The 18,521-nt window shown below is 51.9% G+C and overlaps 10 protein-coding genes across 10 annotated transcripts; 7 read left to right on the forward strand and 3 right to left on the reverse strand.

Annotated features, from left to right (window-relative positions):
- Positions 1-132: 132 nt before the first annotated feature.
- On the forward strand, positions 133-1,393 carry PV09_01665 (endoplasmic reticulum vesicle protein 25). Its single transcript, XM_016354592.1, has 4 exons — positions 133-428; positions 476-599; positions 646-949; positions 1,009-1,393. The coding sequence occupies exons 1-4, from the start codon at positions 216-218 to the stop codon at positions 1,025-1,027; spliced, it is 660 nt and encodes a 219-aa protein (XP_016217604.1). The 5' UTR covers positions 133-215; the 3' UTR covers positions 1,028-1,393.
- A 288-nt stretch (positions 1,394-1,681) lies between these two features.
- PV09_01666 (uncharacterized protein) lies at positions 1,682-2,441 on the forward strand (the record flags this gene model as incomplete). Its single annotated transcript, XM_016354593.1, has 2 exons — positions 1,682-1,710; positions 1,763-2,441. The coding sequence occupies 2 exons, from the start codon at positions 1,682-1,684 to the stop codon at positions 2,439-2,441; spliced, it is 708 nt and encodes a 235-aa protein (XP_016217605.1).
- A 348-nt stretch (positions 2,442-2,789) lies between these two features.
- PV09_01667 (methylmalonate-semialdehyde dehydrogenase (acylating)) lies at positions 2,790-4,968 on the forward strand. The gene is made up of 4 exons (XM_016354594.1): positions 2,790-3,587; positions 3,640-4,277; positions 4,328-4,561; positions 4,613-4,968. The coding sequence occupies exons 1-4, from the start codon at positions 2,927-2,929 to the stop codon at positions 4,793-4,795; spliced, it is 1,716 nt and encodes a 571-aa protein (XP_016217606.1). The 5' UTR covers positions 2,790-2,926; the 3' UTR covers positions 4,796-4,968.
- A 608-nt stretch (positions 4,969-5,576) lies between these two features.
- Positions 5,577-6,679, forward strand: PV09_01668 (uncharacterized protein). Its single transcript, XM_016354595.1, has one exon. It carries the CDS (start codon positions 5,621-5,623, stop codon positions 6,536-6,538), a length of 918 nt encoding a protein of 305 aa, XP_016217607.1. The 5' UTR covers positions 5,577-5,620; the 3' UTR covers positions 6,539-6,679.
- An 82-nt stretch (positions 6,680-6,761) lies between these two features.
- PV09_01669 (uncharacterized protein) lies at positions 6,762-8,716 on the forward strand. Its single transcript, XM_016354596.1, has 2 exons — positions 6,762-7,105; positions 7,163-8,716. The coding sequence occupies exons 1-2, from the start codon at positions 6,785-6,787 to the stop codon at positions 8,465-8,467; spliced, it is 1,626 nt and encodes a 541-aa protein (XP_016217608.1). The 5' UTR covers positions 6,762-6,784; the 3' UTR covers positions 8,468-8,716.
- PV09_01670 (uncharacterized protein) lies at positions 8,555-9,542 on the reverse strand. The gene has a single exon (XM_016354597.1). The coding sequence runs from the start codon at positions 9,524-9,526 to the stop codon at positions 8,783-8,785; it is 744 nt and encodes a 247-aa protein (XP_016217609.1). The 5' UTR covers positions 9,527-9,542; the 3' UTR covers positions 8,555-8,782.
- Positions 9,543-9,716: 174 nt separating this feature from the next.
- Positions 9,717-12,089, reverse strand: PV09_01671 (uncharacterized protein). The gene is made up of 3 exons (XM_016354598.1): positions 11,724-12,089; positions 11,340-11,628; positions 9,717-11,288 (listed from the first exon to the last, which is right to left on the reverse strand). The coding sequence occupies exons 1-3, from the start codon at positions 11,868-11,870 to the stop codon at positions 10,000-10,002; spliced, it is 1,725 nt and encodes a 574-aa protein (XP_016217610.1). The 5' UTR covers positions 11,871-12,089; the 3' UTR covers positions 9,717-9,999.
- A 1,794-nt stretch (positions 12,090-13,883) lies between these two features.
- PV09_01672 (uncharacterized protein) lies at positions 13,884-15,302 on the forward strand. Its single transcript, XM_016354599.1, has 3 exons — positions 13,884-14,243; positions 14,319-14,559; positions 14,607-15,302. The coding sequence occupies exons 1-3, from the start codon at positions 14,060-14,062 to the stop codon at positions 15,067-15,069; spliced, it is 888 nt and encodes a 295-aa protein (XP_016217611.1). The 5' UTR covers positions 13,884-14,059; the 3' UTR covers positions 15,070-15,302.
- On the reverse strand, positions 15,113-16,002 carry PV09_01673 (uncharacterized protein). Its single transcript, XM_016354600.1, has 3 exons — positions 15,717-16,002; positions 15,542-15,657; positions 15,113-15,483 (listed from the first exon to the last, which is right to left on the reverse strand). Exons 1-3 carry the CDS (start codon positions 15,958-15,960, stop codon positions 15,280-15,282), a joined length of 564 nt encoding a protein of 187 aa, XP_016217612.1. The 5' UTR covers positions 15,961-16,002; the 3' UTR covers positions 15,113-15,279.
- Positions 16,003-16,327: 325 nt separating this feature from the next.
- Positions 16,328-18,268, forward strand: PV09_01674 (uncharacterized protein; the record flags this gene model as incomplete). The annotated part of the gene is made up of 1 exon (XM_016354601.1): positions 16,328-18,268. One exon carries the CDS (start codon positions 16,328-16,330, stop codon positions 18,266-18,268), a length of 1,941 nt encoding a protein of 646 aa, XP_016217613.1.
- Positions 18,269-18,521: the final 253 nt, after the last annotated feature.

Consider the following 18,521-nt stretch of genomic DNA (forward strand, 5'->3'; position numbering starts at 1 on the left):
AAACGCGCGAATGAGAAGGTCGAGGCCGCCATGCGGAGTCTAGGCTAGGCTGGATGCCTGACGTCCTGAATTTCAAGGGTTCACCATTGCCCCTGCGCCCCCCCCGTTCAAGGAGTCTTGCCAGCGTTACCCTTTTGAGCCGTGAATTTGGAGGTGATAGATGTCCACAACTACTCAGACTCTGCTCTCCTGCTTTCAAAGGTCACCTCGTCAAGATGGGTGCAATAATACAACTTGGCACCTATTTGCTGTTTCTCATCTGGCTCCCTGTCATCTCTGCGCTTAAGTTTGATGTTGCTGCGCACCACGGACACGAGTCTGCAAAGTACGAACGTTGCATCAGGAATTTTGTCGCAAAGGACCAGCTGGTCGTTGTGACAGCAAATGTGGATGGGAACAGAGGCGATGGACAACAGTTGAACTTACACGTGCGTAATCTATTGTACTAGCCATGACTATGCTGAAATATGCACAGATCAAGGACGCTGTAGGAAACGAATACGGTCGTCCAAAGGATGTTGTCGGCAACAATCGCTACGCATTCACCTCACACGCCGATTCTGCCTTCGACGTTTGCTTCGAGAACATTCTGACGCATTGTATGTGAATACAACGATCCAATGGCCATTGCTTACGGATTTCTAGCTCGTGGTGTCGCCAATCCCGTCCGGCACGTTGAGCTCGACGTCGACATTGGCGCAGATGCAAAGGACTGGTCAGCAATTCAGGCGGGCGAGAAGTTGAAGCCTGTTGAGACCGAGCTCAAAAAGCTAGAGGAACAAGTTGCGGAGATTGTTAGCGAGATGGACTACCTACGATCACGAGAACAGAAGTTGCGAGACACGAACGAGAGCACGAACGAACGCGTCAAGTGGTTTGCCTTCGGCACCATTGGTGTTCTTATCGGACTAGGGGTGTGGCAGATCATATATCTGCGCGCCTACTTTAGGTACAGCTACTACTCCTGCTCTCTCAACGCAAAGCCAGTACACTGATTCGTGTATTTAGGTCCAAGCATCTTATTTGATGAACGTTGGTTCATGGTCTTGGCGGCGGGCAGAATGTATCACCACGGCAAACAAAATCCATGTTAATGATGAGGAGATGGCGTTTGGACAGCATAGCGAGAATTGGCATGAGCATATTGCCTGGCTTAAGACGTCTTTAATGGCGCTGTGAGCTGCAGCTGGCAAATAAAAAATATTATCAGAGCTTTATTTACAGTCTCTTATAAGGAAGTTGTGAGCAACACTTGACATTGCAACCACGCATCTGCGTCGTCGGCAACCGCAACCGCAGCCAACCTGTTAACTATCTGTTTCTCGTTAAGACGCTGATGATCCCACAATTTACAAGTCTCCAGCCAACTATCCTTCTTCACATCCTCATATCTTCCTCAGCCAGTCCATCCGTCTTTGGAGAAATCTGTCGGTCTTACTGCCCCTCATACAACAGCATGACCAAATCTCGTGGTGGAAGGCTTGCACGGATGGAATTGGACATCCCAAGTGCAGCACGTCCAAGCCATGTTCGAAGCACATCAACTTCAAGCATTCCTCGCAGCTTAGATACCTTTCATCCCCCCCACCCTTTTTCAAAAGGACCGGTTGTTGATAATGTTGATAACTCGCCATTTCCTCAGTCCAAAGCACCGCCGAATACTTCTCAGACTTTGTCGGGGATGGTTACTCCCGCTGCTGGGCCTGCTGGGTAAGCGATCGCACGTCCGTCAGTATGACGAATCGAGATTAACGAACAGAAGTTCGATTGTGCCAAATGCTAGCATGACCACAATCCTGGCGGGCGAGTCTGGCAAGCCTTTCAAGATATTGACAGACTTGCTCACTTCTCGCTCCCCGTATTTTCGCGAACTGTTCGGAACACCAGCGCGTCGTCACTCCATGACCAATTTTCCCATCACGAGGGAGCTCCCTGAGGCTTCCGATGCTACGCTCGCATTTCCCGAACTCAACGAATTCGCGTTCGCCCTTTTCAATATGTGGCTTTATGGAGGACAGCTGTCCGGCCCAAGCAACTGCCATACGGTACAACACTATCTTGGTCTCTACGTTCTGGCCACACGCTTTCAGATTGAAAAATTGGAGAATGAAGTCATGGATCTCATCCGAGCCTACCACCGGGGTTCAAATTCTTCGTGTCCGCCATACAGACTCGAGTATATCTACGAGAACACGAGCGGGCCTAACAAGATGAGAGAATTCCTTGTCAGTGCCACGGCGTATCATATTGTCGCCGAGGGTAGCATGACCAATGTGATGCGGAATGTTCTCGGCCATGGCGGTGAGCTTACAATGGATTTTGTCGATTCGTTGATCAAGGTTAAGACGGGAGAAAGTGTGGGTGTCTGGAAGGAGAAAGATTGCGCGTGGCATAAGCATATTGAAACAAGACCTTGTCAAAGATCTGGGAGTGAGGAGTGAGTGGATGGGGATGCCATTCGACAACTATTTGCTACTACCTAAGTTACCCGTCATACCTGATGCACAAAAGTTTCAGTAGACCCTAGAGAACTCCAATAGGATTAAGGACTGTGCAAAATATTCAGAATATATGCAACGTATGTTGGATGCGGATATTTTCGTAGTTTTGAGTAAGTATAAACGCGGACCTTGCGGTGCTCGGCCGCATGAAGGGAACACGGAGATTCGCGACCTCGCCTATGTCGGAAGCAAGAATCGCTAAAGTGGACTTTCGGAGTCCGATTTACGCGGCTGTCGTCGGCTGTCAACCCCTTCGATACACTGTGCGGGGGAAAACAAACTCCGTGGGACTATGTCCTATCGGAGCTACGTATGCATGGCCTATTCGCTATAACTAAGCTTTTTTCTGCTCGTTTGGACACACCTCCTTCATACACACAACTGTATCCTCACCAGGTCAAGGTCGTGAGCTCTCCTAATAAACAATGGCAGCTCGAAGGGCGGTAGCGCGATCAATTCCCTCCCTAGCTCCCCGCATCTCGAGAGTCTCCCGAAGCGCCTTCAACTTTTCTTCCACAATGGCTCCTTCATCTCCACGCACGACTGCCGTCCGCAGGCTCCATGCTACAGCTCAACAGCTCAAGCCAGCGGCTGCTGCTGCCCAGGTGGATTATCCCATGAGCCATGAGCGAATCCAAAACCCGGCAGATACTCAGATGTTCTTGGACAACAAGTTCTATGACTCCAAAGCCACGGAATGGATCGAATTGCACGATCCAGCTACGAACAACCTCGTCACACGAGTTCCACAATCGACAGACGAGGAACTCAAGGCTGCGGTTGACAGCGCTGAGAAGGCGTTCCACGAGTGGAAGAAGACTTCTGTCATGTCGAGACAGCAGATCATGTTCAGGTACACTGCTTTGGTCAGAGAGAACTGGGACAGGCTCGCTGCTAGCATCACCCTCGAGCAGGGCAAGACATTTGCTGACGCAAAGGGCGATGTTCTGCGCGGCTTACAGGTTGCGGAACACGCTTGCGGCATTCCTGCTCAGCTCACAGGCGAGATTTTGGAGGTGGCAAAGGACATGGAAACAAAACAATATAGGGAACCGCTAGGTGTCACGGCTGCCATCTGCCCCTTTAGTGAGTATGATCAGGTCCACTACAGTCCATGCCCTCTAACAGGAATGTTTAGACTTTCCAGCTATGATCCCGCTTTGGTCAATCCCAATTGCCACAATGACTGGCAACACCCTTATAATCAAGCCATCAGAACGTGACCCAGGCGCCTGCATGATTCTAGCCGAACTCGCTGAAAAGGCTGGATTTCCGCCAGGTGTCATTAACATTGTCCACGGTGCGGCGAAAACTGTCGATTTTATAATTGATGAACCCCGTATCAAGGCCATCTCTTTTGTCGGCAGCAATAAGGCCGGCGAGTATATTTATACTCGTGGTTCGGCAAATGGCAAGCGTGTTCAAGCTAACTTGGGCGCGAAGAATCATGCTGCTGTGCTTCCAGATTGCAATAAGAATCATGCCCTTAACGCTATTGCTGGTGCTGCTTTCGGCGCTGCAGGTCAACGATGCATGGCCCTCAGCACCCTTGTCATGATTGGCGAGACTAAAGACTGGGTCCCAGAGATCGCTGAGAGAGCGAAGGCTCTCAACGTCAATGGCGGATTCGAGGAAGGCGCCGACCTTGGCCCGGTTATCAGCCCGGAGGCCAAGAAGAGGATCGAAGATATCATTCAGAGTGCAGAAGACGAGGGTGCAACCATCCTCCTCGATGGTCGTGGGTTCAAGCCCGAGAAGTACCCCAATGGCAACTTTGTATGCTTTCGCTCTTCGAGTAGTGCAACTTGACACTAATAAGAACATAGGTTGGCCCAACGATCATTGCAAACGTCAAACCCCACATGAGATGCTACAAGGAAGAGATCTTTGGCCCCGTCTTGGTCTGCCTTAACGTTCCAACTCTCGACGACGCGATTGAATTGATCAATGCCAACGAGTACGGCAATGGAACGGCCATCTTCACTCGCTCTGGCCCATCGGCATCCAAATTCACCAAAGAAATCGAAGCCGGACAAGTCGGCGTCAATGTCCCAATCCCAGTAAGCTTCAATGAATTATTGTTTTTCCATCGCATCTCTAACTCCGCATAGGTCCCGCTTCCTATGTTCTCCTTTACGGGTAACAAGAAGTCTATTGCTGGTGGCGGAGCTAATACATTCTATGGCAAGCCAGGCATTAACTTCTACACCCAGACCAAGACCGTAACAAGTTTGTGGAGGAGTGAAGATGCAACCTCAAACAAGGCCAAGACGATCATGCCAACTCAGTCTTAAATTGCTGAATGCTTCGGAAACCCCCCTTAGGAGGTCAAAAATTGATAAATTTTATTGTATATAAATTAGTCTGTAATTCTGCTAGCCACTGGCGTTGGTGGTATCTGAAAATAGACACTTGTCGATACATCTGAACCAAGCAGTAATGCACGACCTTTCGCCACATGATAAGATCCTCACTCTAGTTGACTTCATTTGTCATCGTCCTTTAAAGCTCGCCTTGTGTTTGGAATCTTCTCACTGCACTACTGTGTTCTAGACTTACACCAAGCAGCTCCAATCTGCTGCCTTCAAGCAATCACTAATCCAAAGTGAGCACTGCTGACATCACGTTAGATGGTTGAGAGGGTGTGAACAAGTTCCTAGCATACACATCGTAAAATGCGTTCATCTTGCTTATTCATCTGCCTGTACCCATGATTCGCTGTTCCTTTGATTTGGTGGTTTTTGCGTGACTCTTTGTTCTCTCGCTACCGTCAAAATCTTCAGTAGCTGCACGTCTCGCCTGTTGCTCCACAAGTCGCTGTTGGCGCCTCTGTTCGTATTGCTCTAGATCATCCTGAGTAAGAGATATTGCAGTAGGTGTGCGTCGAAGCATATTTGACAGCCAGAATAATCATCAAATTTTGGGGAAAAAGCGACGGACATTGAGAGAACTGTATTTTTTCAACTGCTTGTAGCAACAAGTAGGTGATAACTTTAGGTATTTAAATTTTATGTAAGGCGTTAAGGCAACAATGGCGGCTGCTTGCTTAATGGGGAAACACAACATTTGAAGAACGGAAGCTCGACAATCAGCCCATTGGCATTGAAGAGGCCCACGAGATGAGCGCAATATATTTTGGCTCGTCTTTCGTGAGAGCATCACATCGATCTGTCACATCGTCACAAGTCTGCACCCGTTGTGCTACGCGGTACATCCACCACCAAGGAAGCCTACAGAAGCAGGCAGATGGAGCAAATTCAGAAACCCGAACAACGCCAGCAAGGCCAGCGACAAAACGACAAAGCTCTCAATTGGCTGGCCGTATAATCCAGGGCCTGCGAAGGGCTGCGCCTGGAGGCTTTGCAAAGAAGTCGGATCCGCCACTTCAAGACAGTTCGTCAGAGCCTCGTTCCTTTCCCTCCACTCCAACTACTAAAGACGGAATTGATGTATCCACATCCTCGACAGTGCAACAACGTGTGTCAACTATTGCTAGAAAACAACCCCGAGCCTATGAGCAGAAGCAGGACCAGTCAAAAATAGCTGAACGCGGCAATGAGTTCGAGCATTACATAACACGTACGGACGGATCAAAGGTTCCAGCAATCGTGGCGACATTACAGGAAAGCGACAACCCAGCTGCAGAAATCAAGGCGTCACAGAAGGCGAGAGATCTACCCTTGGTCACAAGATTTCTGAAAGGCAAGGTTGTGAGGTTCGCAAACGAAGAGGAGAAGCAGAGGGTGCTCAAGCTAGCTAAGGAGCAGGTGAACAAACATTTGCGTGGAAAGGAGGATGTGAAGTTGGCTCCCTTGCCAAAGGTGTATTTGGAGGAACTGAATCAAAAGGCTATAGCTGGCAAATATGAGCCTATTCAGGGGGTGCACGGCAATTCACCACGACAGCAGATCATGTCGCACCTTAAAACGACGCTGCAGTTCAATGGCTCCTACTCTGCCTCGCAAAAGCGCTCCTTAATGGAATTTGTGGAAAAGATGTGGCCTACACAGAAACCAGGCACGGCGGCCAGAGCATAGCTCGTCCCTCGTTGCCAAATTTCTCAACCCCAAAACACTTTGACAACCCATTTGTATATCATCTTTGTATATAATAGAGTCAGATTGGAACATGTGGTCCTCCGTTAGACTTAAAATCTGTTCAAATTTTAGTTTCGAAGATCTGTCTTGTTTTCTTCAGTCAAGGCCGTGAATGAACCGGCTAGCGTCGGGTTGCACGAGGCCATTCCGATCCAACTCCGCAAGCTCTCACACCTGCCATATGCAATGCAAATGCCCCACTATATGAGAGCTGCTACAAGCGCGATCCGCACCTCCAGTTTTATCACGAGGCATAGCTGGAGCAAAATTAACCTCCCTTGCAAGAACGCTTTCGCTTTGCAAGAACGCGCCTTTTCTGTTTCCCGTATATCCAGACACCCTGAGTGGCCATACCTCTACAGCGCGAAACAAATCATGGCACCACAGTTGGACGCGTACTTCAAGCAGGTCGATGACCTGTCGGATGCATTCATAGATCGTCTGAGAAAGGCTGTTGCGATACCCTCGGTGTCTGCAGACGAGGAGCGACGGGCAGATGTCGTCCGAGTAGGCAGGAATCCAGCGTGACATGACTGACTTCAATGGCTTACCGTGAAAAAACAGATGGGCGAGTTTCTCGCAGAGGAGCTTAAGAAATTAGGTGCAGAAGTACAAATCCGGCCCCTGGGCAAGCAGCCTCACAAGGAGCATCTCGATCTTCCTCCCGTGGTCATCGCCCGCTACGGCAACGATTCCAAAAAGCGCACGATCCTTGTGTACGGCCATTATGACGTGCAACCGGCTCTGAAGGAAGACGGTTGGGCGACGGAGCCTTTCACGCTCACGATCGATGAAAAGGGCCGCATGTTCGGACGGGGCAGCACCGACGACAAGGGCCCAGTGCTTGGCTGGCTCAACGCCATTGAAGCACATCAGAAGGCGGGCGTAGAGTTCCCTGTGAATCTTCTCATGTGCTTCGAGGGTATGGAAGAGTATGGCAGCGAGGGCCTGGACGACTTCATCAACGCCGAGGCAAAGAAATTTTTCAAGGACGCGGACGCGGTCTGCATATCGGACAATTACTGGCTGGGCACCGAGAAGCCATGCTTGACGTACGGTCTGCGAGGCTGCAATTACTACTCCATCGAAGTGTCCGGCCCGGCTCAGGACCTGCACAGCGGTGTTTTTGGTGGCACCGCCCACGAGCCTATGACCGATCTAACCAAGATTATGGCCTCTCTGGTCGATGTAGACGGCAAGATCCTCATCCCCGGATTGGACGAACTCGTCGCACCGCTCACAGAGGAGGAGAAGGGCCTGTACAGCGACATTGCGTTCACCATGGACAATCTCTACGAGTCGTTAGGCAGCAAGACTGGTCTCTTTGAGGAGAAGGAGCGCACTCTCATGGGCCGTTGGCGTTATCCTTCGCTCTCCCTTCACGGCATCGAGGGCGCCTTTTCCGCACCAGGCGCAAAGACGGTCATCCCGGCCAAGGTGATCGGCAAGTTCTCCATCCGGACCGTTCCAAACATGGAAATCGACGACGTGAACAAGCTCGTCTTCGACTACGTCAACGCCCAGTTCGCAAAGCTGAAGTCGAAGAACAAGTGCACCGTGAGCTGCCAGCACGCGGGTAAATGGTGGGTGGCAAGCCCCAAGCATTGGAACTTCACAGCCGCTGGCAAGGCTGTTGAGCGCGTGTGGGGGGTGAAGCCCGATCTTACGCGCGAAGGCGGTAGCATTCCTGTAACGCTGACGTTCGAGCAAGCGACAGGGAAAAATGTGCTGCTGTTGCCGATGGGAAGCTCGACGGACGCGGCGCACAGCATCAATGAAAAGCTGGACAAGAAAAACTACATCGAGGGCATCAAGTTGCTGGGTGCGTATCTGCACTACGTTGCTGAAGAGCCAATGCAAGAGGGATAAGCTGTAGACACGACTGGAGGTCATCTTTGTCACACCAGTCTCCATGCAGTTTGAATTTTCCAAGGACAAGTCTTCTCCCCTTTTTTTGGCGGCGCAAAATAGCATTTTATTTTCCTTATAAAATGCAAGCATACGTAATAGACGCCTGCAATGCCGTCCTCATTTGGAACAATATATATATATATAGCAAAAATCTCCAAGTGGAACGCTGGCGTATTCAGCCGATGCAAGGCATATCTTACATTAGAACCACCCCTCCTTTCCCTTCCTGATTTCGCATTTACACACGCCGATCCGACCCTGTTCCACTCCGCATCAAGCGTCTCTACCCCAAAGTTCCTTCCTTCTTCTCCGATCTTGCCTTGCAAGCGCCCTCTTTCGTCCCCACCTCGCCTTGGCCGCCTCCAACCGTTCAACATGCTCCTTACCGGCCTGCCAATTCTTCGCCGCGATGCGGACAAACAGGGTGCTGCACCCGTACTTCTCGCTCAGCCTACGGATGGTCCAGGTCTTGTGGTCCTTTCTGCGGAGCTCCTGCATCTCGGCCACCTGCTCGGGTGTAAGGTGGTATTTCTTCTCCTTGGGCTCGTTGAGCGGCGGTGGCATCGGGTCCGAGTCAGGGACCCGGGGGAGCAGTGAGGACGGCATCGAGCGTGCGATCTCGTGCAAGGCGGTGCCAGGTTTGGCGATGGGCGAGGGTTTGGGGTCGGCTTTGGTGCTGGTCGCCACGGTGTACAACGAGGGCGTGGAGCTGTCGGTGTACAGTTGCCGTCTCTTGTCGTTCTTGGGCAGGAACTTCAATGGCGTGTGGTACACGTTGGGAGCCGTGGGCGGAGGGTTAAAGATCACATGCGATGAAGACGGTACGTCTAATGGCATTTTCGTCGGTTTCTGCGGTCCAAACGATGGTGCTGGGGGGATCGAGAGCTTCTTTATGTGGCGTCTGTATGTCGCCTCGCCTCGTCGGAATTCGACATTGTGGGTTTTCGATATCGCTCTTGAAGGTCTTGGAAGATAATTGAAGCCCAGCAGTGAGCGTCGGATCAGTGTGGGAGGCATTGTGGGCTGTGAAGCGTGATGGAAAGTTGTGAGACTCATTCTGCTATGAACTTTTGGAACGGAGGTCCGCGCCAAGACCTGCCGAATTAGGAGAGGAAACTCCGGACGAGACTTTTTGTGCATGTATCCATGCATTCATTTACACACGTTGAAAGGAAGGAAAAAAAAAAAAAACAATCGATGGGAAAGATGTTGCAGATAGGAACGCTAAATGATTTATTCGAAGCAAAGCTATATGAAGCTATTTGAAGCTATAAAACTCCTCGACTCCAAGCCTAGATGATACAAGTCGAAGAGACGGCCGCACACTCAATTGCACAATGTCGCTCACCATATACATGTTTTTGCTTGAGAAGGACCTTGTGTCGAAGCAACGAACCTATTTTTGACCCTCCCGGACGCCGAAGCGGCTTTCCTCTCTCTCATGCGTTCGCTTATTCAATCATTTGCATATCCCTACATTCACTCGTCGCTTATTTCTCTGATGACCTGGTGTTGCGCTTGCTAACCTCTGCCTGAGCCTTCTCAGCGCCAGTCGAGACAGCCTCCGCAGCCTTGTCCTTGACATCTTTAGCAGCGTCCTTACCCTTCTTAGCAGCATCCTTGACAGCTGGGGGAGTGGATCCACCGCCGAGGAGACCAAGAACCAAGCCGAGGAGAACGATGAAGATGGCACCAATAGCACCGGCAACTTCTGGAACGAGCTTGACTGCCTGGACGGGATTTTCCTTGGCCAGAGTAACGAACAGGTCGAACTTCTCCTTCATGAAAGCCACAGGATTCTCGGTGAATGTGGTGGTACCAGTCTGCTTTGGCTCAGGCGTCTTCGGCTTGTTTCTCTCCTGCTCCTCCTTTTCGGCAGCAATCTTGAGGTCCCAGGTCTCCTTCTTGAGTGCCTCGGCGTCCTCAAGAGAGTGACCGACATAGATGTTGTCGAAGAGGATGTTGTTCTGCATAGTCCAAAGCTCGAAACCGAGAGCACCCATCGGCTCGAAGTTAGCCGGGGTCTTATCTTCGAAGTACTTGGGGTTTGGAATCTTGCGTGGTGCCCATGGACCTTTGTAGGCCGGATTGTCAATCAACGGGGCAGACCACTTGCCCTTGTAGGCTGGGTTCTTCTTCATCGGTGGTTCCCATTTACCGCAGCCGGAGACTTCGGCGCATTTCGGGTTCGGCACCTTTGGCGGGAGCCAATCTCCGTCTTCGTCGTCGTCCCAATCTTCTGGCTTTTCGGCTTCTGGATCGGGAATCATGGTTGGCTCATCCTCGAGCCAATCGTCTGGCTTGGTAGCCTCCTCATCAACAATCTCGTATGGCGCATCCTCGTCCCAGTCTTCGGGCTTGGTGGCCTCAGGATCCGGGATCTTGGCTTCATCGACCCAGTCCTCGGGCTTCTTGTCATTCTCGTCGTCGATCTCCTTTGGTGGGTTGACCGGTGGCGTGAAGTGTTCGAACAAGCTGCCTTCCTTCTTCTGTTCGCCATCGATGCTGATTGAGTAGGTCTGATTGGGGAAAACGGCCAGTTGATAGAGTGTTGTGGTCTTGCCAAGCTTGGCAAGGGGCGGAGAGTTGAGGTGCTTCTCTTCGTATTCACCTGTCTTGGGGTTCTTGTGGCGGAAGATGAAGTGAACCTTGTTTGTGGAACCGCACTTGTCAGGCCCGAACATGATAATGTACGGCGAGGCGTTTGAAAACTCCTCACGATGGAGCTTCTTGTTCTCCTGGAGCAGCTTAAGATATGCGCCACCGCACTCGAGACCATCTGAGCACTGTTAGAATGCGTTCTTGTCGACCGAAGAGCTAGCGAACAAACCTTGGAGCTTAACTTCGTATTGAACGACGAGGGGCTTTCCCTTGGGATTAATTGGCTTGTCGAACTTGGCCGAGATAGCGTGGTGAGCAGCCTTGTCCTTGACGACCAGGCCCTTGTCACCGACCATGCCGTTCAGCACTGTCGGCTCCTCGACAGCCCAGTGACCCACGTAGGCCCATTCCTCGGTGTCTTCCTTTTTATCATTCTGCTTCTTCGCGCTCGAAACCTTCCACCTCGACTCCCAGTCGTCTGTGAACTGTTCGAGGAAGGGCGCTTTCAATGTTGTTGGCTGTAGCAGGGACAAGTTAGCTCTCGATCTGTCTCTCTCTTGCTGTCGTCTTTTTGGGGGGGAGGTTTAGACTTTGGTGTCAAGGGCCGACGCACTGTAAAGGTTGGCTTCGATACTGAAGACGACGTCGCAGATTCAACGGCTGACGAGGCGTCGGCAGCGGCATCCTTCACGTCCTCGACCACGTCGGCGCGAGCGGCCGTGGCAGCGAAAGCTGCAAGAGCAATGGAAGCAAAGCGCATGGTGAAGAAGTGGTGCTCGACTCCTCAGGACGGTGATCTTGAGAAATGAGCCGTGATGTAAGAGGAAAAGAATAATGGAATGCAATAAAGGAAAGAGGGAGCTCCGCTAATCAGAGAAAGTGCGAGAATGGAGGCGGGCAATTTGTCGACTTTTATGTCGAGGGTTCTCGTCGGAAACGGACTTGTAGCTTAGGTGGCCTTTCGGCTTGGATCTTGGGGACTCTGGGAAGCCTCAGGATTGGCACTGGGACATGCAACCCACCCCCTGTGCTGCCGCCGCGTCTGGCCTATGGCAACCGTGGCTTTGAAGGGGGAGGGCGCGCTGGTGGCGAGAGCCAATGCCGCAACTGTGCAGTCGCTCGCCTGGACAGCATCGTGAACGATTCCATGTGCCGACTGAGGCGCCATGCACAGAGACGTGCACAGAGACATGCACAGAGACATGCTCAGAGACATGCTCAGAGACATGCTCAGAGAAAGCTACCAGTCTACCAGTCTGGAGCTGCTCATTGCTTGCTGTCCCCCACCCACACGCCGTCAGGCCGGCCTCCAGCTTTATTTATTTACTTCTTTGTTTTTTATTTTCAGAGCTCATGGTTGAGCCGCAACAGCGCGCCATCTTGGCCTTCTTCTCACTACGGAGTACAGTTTGGAACACCGGTCGAGGGCGTTTGCTCATCAGGAAGGCTGGGCGAGACGTGGAGCCCGCGGCCGCCCAAAGGTCTGGCAGATCATTTGCGCTTCGAGCTCCAGGACTAAGATCCATTCTACCATGCCTCGGTGGTTGGGTGATTTGTCGCGCTGAAGCTCGCGGCCTGCCCGCCCCGTGAAACAGCAGCTAATCGACGGCGGCGCAACACGACTGTCTTGTTTGGTGTCACAAATTTTTCTGTGAATTTTTTTTTCTCTCGCTGGAAGAGCCAGCGTCAGCGCCTCGCGTTCTTCCAGAGCCTTCCATCCCACCCCGGGCCAATTTGCACTGTCTTCACCTCACGCCCCAGACGTGCCACCACAGACAACCGGATTGGCCGCGCATTCTCTCGTCTGTTTCGTGTGACCTTCCGTCTGCGGATTCGACAAAGCTGTCCTTTTCGGGTAACCCCACGGGCACCTGGCTCCATTCCCTCGTGCTGTGCGTTCTTCGCCCAATGGCATGGACAGACAGATCCCAGAACCACGGCATCACGTTCCATTCTGAATTCGTGTCAAGTGCTTCTCTTCTCTACCCTTTCCAAGGCTAGATTCGCAGGAATTTGCTTAACAAAAAGAACGGAGGGAGAAACTCAATCGATCGCCATGTCATGCCTTGCTGATGAGCTGCGTGTGGTGACCTGCTTATCAGATCGCGCCGTCTGCTGGCGGCTGCAAGTCAATTGCTGGGCGTCCTAGAACTGCGACCGGCTTTGGGATCGTTTCCCGTCTTAGCAACTGTGCTGCGCAAAGGCTACTTTGAGCGTGGGAAGATACTCGTTGTACGGGCGCAGACAGAACGTGTGTCGCTCCGAACTCTCCGCCCTCTTTTGTCCAGATCAAGGGCCGGCAAGGAGAAGGATATGACAGACTCTTCACGGCGAGGCGTTTTACGTTGGCCTCGATTCATCTCCGCCATATGCGGCGCACACGAAGCAAAACACTCCACTCAATGTGTGGCGTAACGTGTTCTCATTTGTGTGCGCGAGTGTGGTAGATCAGTGGCATTGACAAAAAGTGAACACGCACAGTACACACGACGCTTAACCAATCTCTTCGATCCAGTTCCTAGTCTTCACGTCAAACAATCTGTTCGGCTCTACGACAAGGACGTCGAAGAGACTTCATGTACGACGTGCGCAGCACAGCTTCGTGGACAAGAAAAGCCGGTCCCGACCGCGCAAAGAAACCCAAAGTGATGACGGAATATTTCACGCATCGCTTTACCCTCTGTCGGGTCTCAGCTGGCCCCCCATTTTGCATTCTCCTCCTGTGACCATCTCTGAGTCAATTTTCAACGAGGCTGCCCTTTTCGGGTAACCCCGCCTGGCGACCGCTGGGTTGCAGTGCTGTACTGTGTGTTAATGGGTGACGTGCGTGCTCTTTCGGAATGCGTGGGGCACATGCCTTGCCGCAACAGCTAGTTTCATCAGCGCTTCCAGCAACCCAGAGAGAGCGTTGCCGACGGCTTCAGTTCTTGTGTCGTGCGGTGCCAATTCATGAACGTTTTTCCCTTTCGCCCCGCAGTTGCCGCCGTACACCTTCATCTACGCACTCACACCCGAACGCGAACCATGGGCTCTTATCGGGTGCGAAAGTTCGCACCTCTGAATCCAGAGAAACCAGCGGCTGCAGATATTCCGAAGCTGGAAGGGATAATATTTGACGTCGACGGCACGCTATGTAAGCTTTCATTTCTTTTCGTTCGCCCTCGCGCCTTTACCTTGCATTGGGCCAGCTTGTTGATGTAACGAGCAGGCGAGCCGCAAAACTACATGTTCCAAGAGATGCGGGACGCTCTGGGCATTTCAAAAGCGACCGACATTCTCGAGCATGTCCATTCTCTTCCTGATGGAGAACAGGAAGCCGCCATGGAAAAGATCAAGGCCATCGAGCGACGCGCGATGAAGGACCAAAAGCCGCAGCCGGGACTCACAGACCTGATGAGCTATCTGGAAAGACGAGGCATCCAAAAAGCCATATGCACGCGCAACTTCGAGTTCGTTTTCGAGGCTGCCACATGAACCCTTCGCTAATCGTTGTCAGCCTGCCGATCGAGCATCTCCTTACGTCCTTTCTACCGGACCACAAGTTCGAGCCCATCATCACCCGCGCTTTCAAACCCCCCAAGCCGTCTCCTGCCGGTATCAATCACATTGCTCAGTCGTGGAACCTGAGATCCGCGTCCAATTGCATCATGGTGGGTGATTCCATCGACGACATGACCGCCGGTCACAGTGCTGGAGCCGCGACGGTTCTCCTAGTGAATCCTGTGAATGAGCACCTGGCTTCTCATGACCACACCGACCTCTGCATATCCCGCTTGGACGAGCTGATTCAGATTTTGGAGGAGGGCTTCGTGGGGAGAGAAGAAGTGTCCGAAGACGAGGCCGCGAAGGGCAAGCCCAAGCTTGCTGGAGGGGCGAAGATCAAAGGCGGACCGGATAAGATCATCGGGGTCTTGAAGAGTGCTGGAAGGGATCCTAGCCAACTGAGCAAGTCTGGATAATTCGACGCCTCGTTTTTTGGATTATGGTTGAGAATAGACAGGATAGAGAGGTAAAGAAAAATGTGTAATTCATGTACAACCTACATGACGCTACGCGATCTCAAGCAGGGATTAAGTAATTGCTTCTTAGCTCACATGTATGCTGATTCATGCCTTAACCCGAAAAAAAAAGAACATTTCGCTTGTCGGTAAACTGCTGCACAGCTACGTTTACTTGCTACCGCCGAACCAACCGCCCAACCAGCCCTTGGTCTCGGAAGCCTTCTTCTCAACGGTCTTGTCGAACTTGTCCACGCCAGCCATCAGGGTGCTGCCTACCTCTTTCCTTGTGTCTTCAAGCTTTTTTGACGCATCATTAGCATAGGCCGAGAGCTTGTTCTCTGTCTTGTTCGCAGAGTCTTTCAATTGCGCAGCCTGGACGACGTCAGCACATGCGGTTGCTGATAGGGAGCTGTCACGACGGTGAACGTACCGCAGAGTCGAATTTAGCACTGGCTTCCTCGCCTGCGAGCTTGATGCCAGTCTTCGCCTCCTTTTCGGCGCCTGGGAGATCGCCGCGGATCTTCGAGGACAGCTTTGCAGCGTCGTCTGATTGAAAGCGTTAGTCGGGAAGAATTCGCGGGCCTGAAAGGAGAAGGGCGACTCACGTTCGAACTTCTTCTCTGCCACCTTAGGCTGGCCTCCGGCTTGGTACAGGTAGTAGCCGGCTCCGGCGACGAGGCCGACTCCAGCGACCTTTACAAAACGCCCGGACATTGTTGCGTGAATTGGGTTTGAGGTAAAGTGGAAAAAGGGTGTCTGACGGTTTAGCAGATGTGTTTGGGGGGGGCTCGTAACAGGTGATCGACGGAAAAAGTACTTCACCAGAGGACGCAGGAATGCTGCTGGCATTTATTGGCCGAGGAGCAACAGCACGTTCGTGATCTGTTGCAGCTGCTGGCCTGCCCGCTTTACGTAGAGCAGGCAGTGACGTAAGAGGTGCAGCGAAGAAGGCCTAGCGACTTGCACCAAACGGTGAAGCTCCACCAGGCCCAAGCCACATTAAGCTCGAGTCTTGCATTGTGACCTTCTCTCCTGGCGCGGCGGATGAGAACATGATGATTTCACCTGTGCCCTTGATTTCCACTGTGCTGACTCTTTTCCTTTGACCCTATTTTTTTTCAGGCATTTCTTTTGGGCATCCATTGAGGAATAGCCATTGTCTGTCCATCCCATAACATGGTCAGCCTCACCGTGCTACTCGTGTACAGGTAGCAGCATGGCTCACGAGGACGCGTCTGTTAGCGATAATGAAACCCAGGGAAACAAGCGAGAATCAAACCGCATAACTCTCGTCGACCACACCGTGTCGACGGAAGAGCCGAGCTCCGGCATAGAACCGTTGACCACCCTAACTGGCATCTCTCAGACTTTAACACACGGGTCCATCCGTCAAACACTTGCAAGGAGGAAGTATCAACGGTCAAAGTGGCAAGAGGGTAGAGACAGTCAATCGAATGTTAACAGTTCGCCAAACGTCTCCGAGGAGGGAGAAGGTAGCACGTCTGCAAAGGCTAAGGACACCTTGGCCCAGAAGCTGACCTCGGACGGTTCTGACGGCGACGCCTGGGGTAAGGGAAGGGTGCGTCGAGGCGGGGAAAAGGTAAAGGATGCTATTCGAACGTCGAAGCCGAAAGGGGCAAAACTCGAAATTGACGACCCCGATTCACACATTGACGTCCTGTACGAGAATCAAAGAGGGTTCTTCTTTGCCGGCATACCTCGATTCTCGTCAAACTCGCTGCTGAACTTCGATCCTGTCGCTTGGCTTGACAGTCGACACCGCCCCTCCGCAGTCAACATTACAAACGCTCAGGTTCCCGACCCGAGCTGGGAATGGTCATGGCGGTGCTGGTACGTGGATATGTCGGGAGACGTGGACGAAGAGGGCTGGGAATACAGCTTCTGGTTCGGCAAAGGTACAGCCTGGCACGGGACGCATCCGTGGTTTCATAGTTTTGTCCGGAGGAGACGGTGGCTGCGGAAAAGATGTAAGCGGAAGACTGCGAAACCGAAAGAGGCAGCGCACGCGCTGACGAGCGACTATTTCACCATTCACTCGAAGACGAAGCACAATGAAGAGGACATGGATAGCACCACAAGAACTGAGAAAAGAGCTCGTTGTTCCGTTGCAACGAGCAGTGCGTGGGATGCAAAAAACTGCGAAGACCAGGCTGACACCATGGAAGTTACCAACATTCCGGACTTGTTGAGAGGGCTGCGGGCCGCAGCCATCGATCGGGAGAAGATCGTGTTGGTTCGGAGGTTCTTGACGGACGGTGGGGAGGAGCTGCATTATCTGGCTGAAAACATGGAGCACATCATGAAACTTCTTGTTTTCCAGAATTCCAGGAGGCAATTGCTATCTATGCTCATGCATGAATTCGAAGCGGCCGAGCGTCATCGAAACGAGCATAAGGAGAGGGGAGAAGAGGAGAAGGAGAAGGAGAAAATACATATCGACAACTTGTTGAAGGCCGTTGAGGCTGCAGATGCTCAATGCAAACAATTGGGATACTGGTCCGACATCAGAGGGATGGCCAGAAACGGTGAGATACTACATGCATCCGATCATATACATGGATGGGATCACGCATGGGATGGCCTTGATACCAGTGGGCCTGATTCGAAGGTCGAAGCTCCTTCTGATTTGCTAGATGATAGTAAGGGGGAACTGAGAAGGCAAGATAAAGGCAAGCGACCTGTTTATGAGACAAACGTGAACCGGGCGTCCAACACTGCGATCGATGGCCATATGAAGAGCGAACAAGCAGCACATTCAATTGAGGTCCCAGGAGAACTTGCTTCACGACCAAGCGTAGACTCTAATCGACACGATGTATTTTACTCTCCACAGGAGGAAAAACCGCAGGCGCAAGCTGTGCCGCTTAGGGCGGAGACCGATGCCGTGCAACCGGTGACTGAAACTCCTACGCCATCACAGGAGAGCCGGTTATCGATCGACACCTTTCAGTCGGCACACAGTGAAGCTGGGGAAAAGGTTGAAGAAGATGATACTGCGACGGAAAAGGCACCGTCAGAGGACGAGCACGAATTAGGTACACCACCAACGGGCGCTACGCCTATTGATGCGCTAACACAGGTGTTGAACGGACAAACAGAGGAAGGCAAATCCATGTCATCTCAAGAGAAGACCTGAAAGAGGAAAGAAAAGAAGAGGATCGAGGGAAAATGAAACATCTTTTAATGGCGCTTTTGCGCCCTTCATAAGCTGAATTGCTGTCCATATAGACGCTGGGAACATAAAGTGACTGAATCTGCCTAATTTGCCTTGCGAGAAGAAGAAGCCGTTCGGGACAAGTCGTATTCGAGCCCCTCCGGGTTTTATATTGCAATGGCCGGTAGCATTCTCAATGTGTCGTGATGACCTCTGGGATGGACACTAACAAATA

This window comes from Verruconis gallopava (genome assembly GCF_000836295.1).
Source record: "Verruconis gallopava strain CBS 43764 unplaced genomic scaffold supercont1.4, whole genome shotgun sequence".
Lineage (NCBI taxonomy): Eukaryota > Fungi > Ascomycota > Dothideomycetes > Venturiales > Sympoventuriaceae > Verruconis > Verruconis gallopava.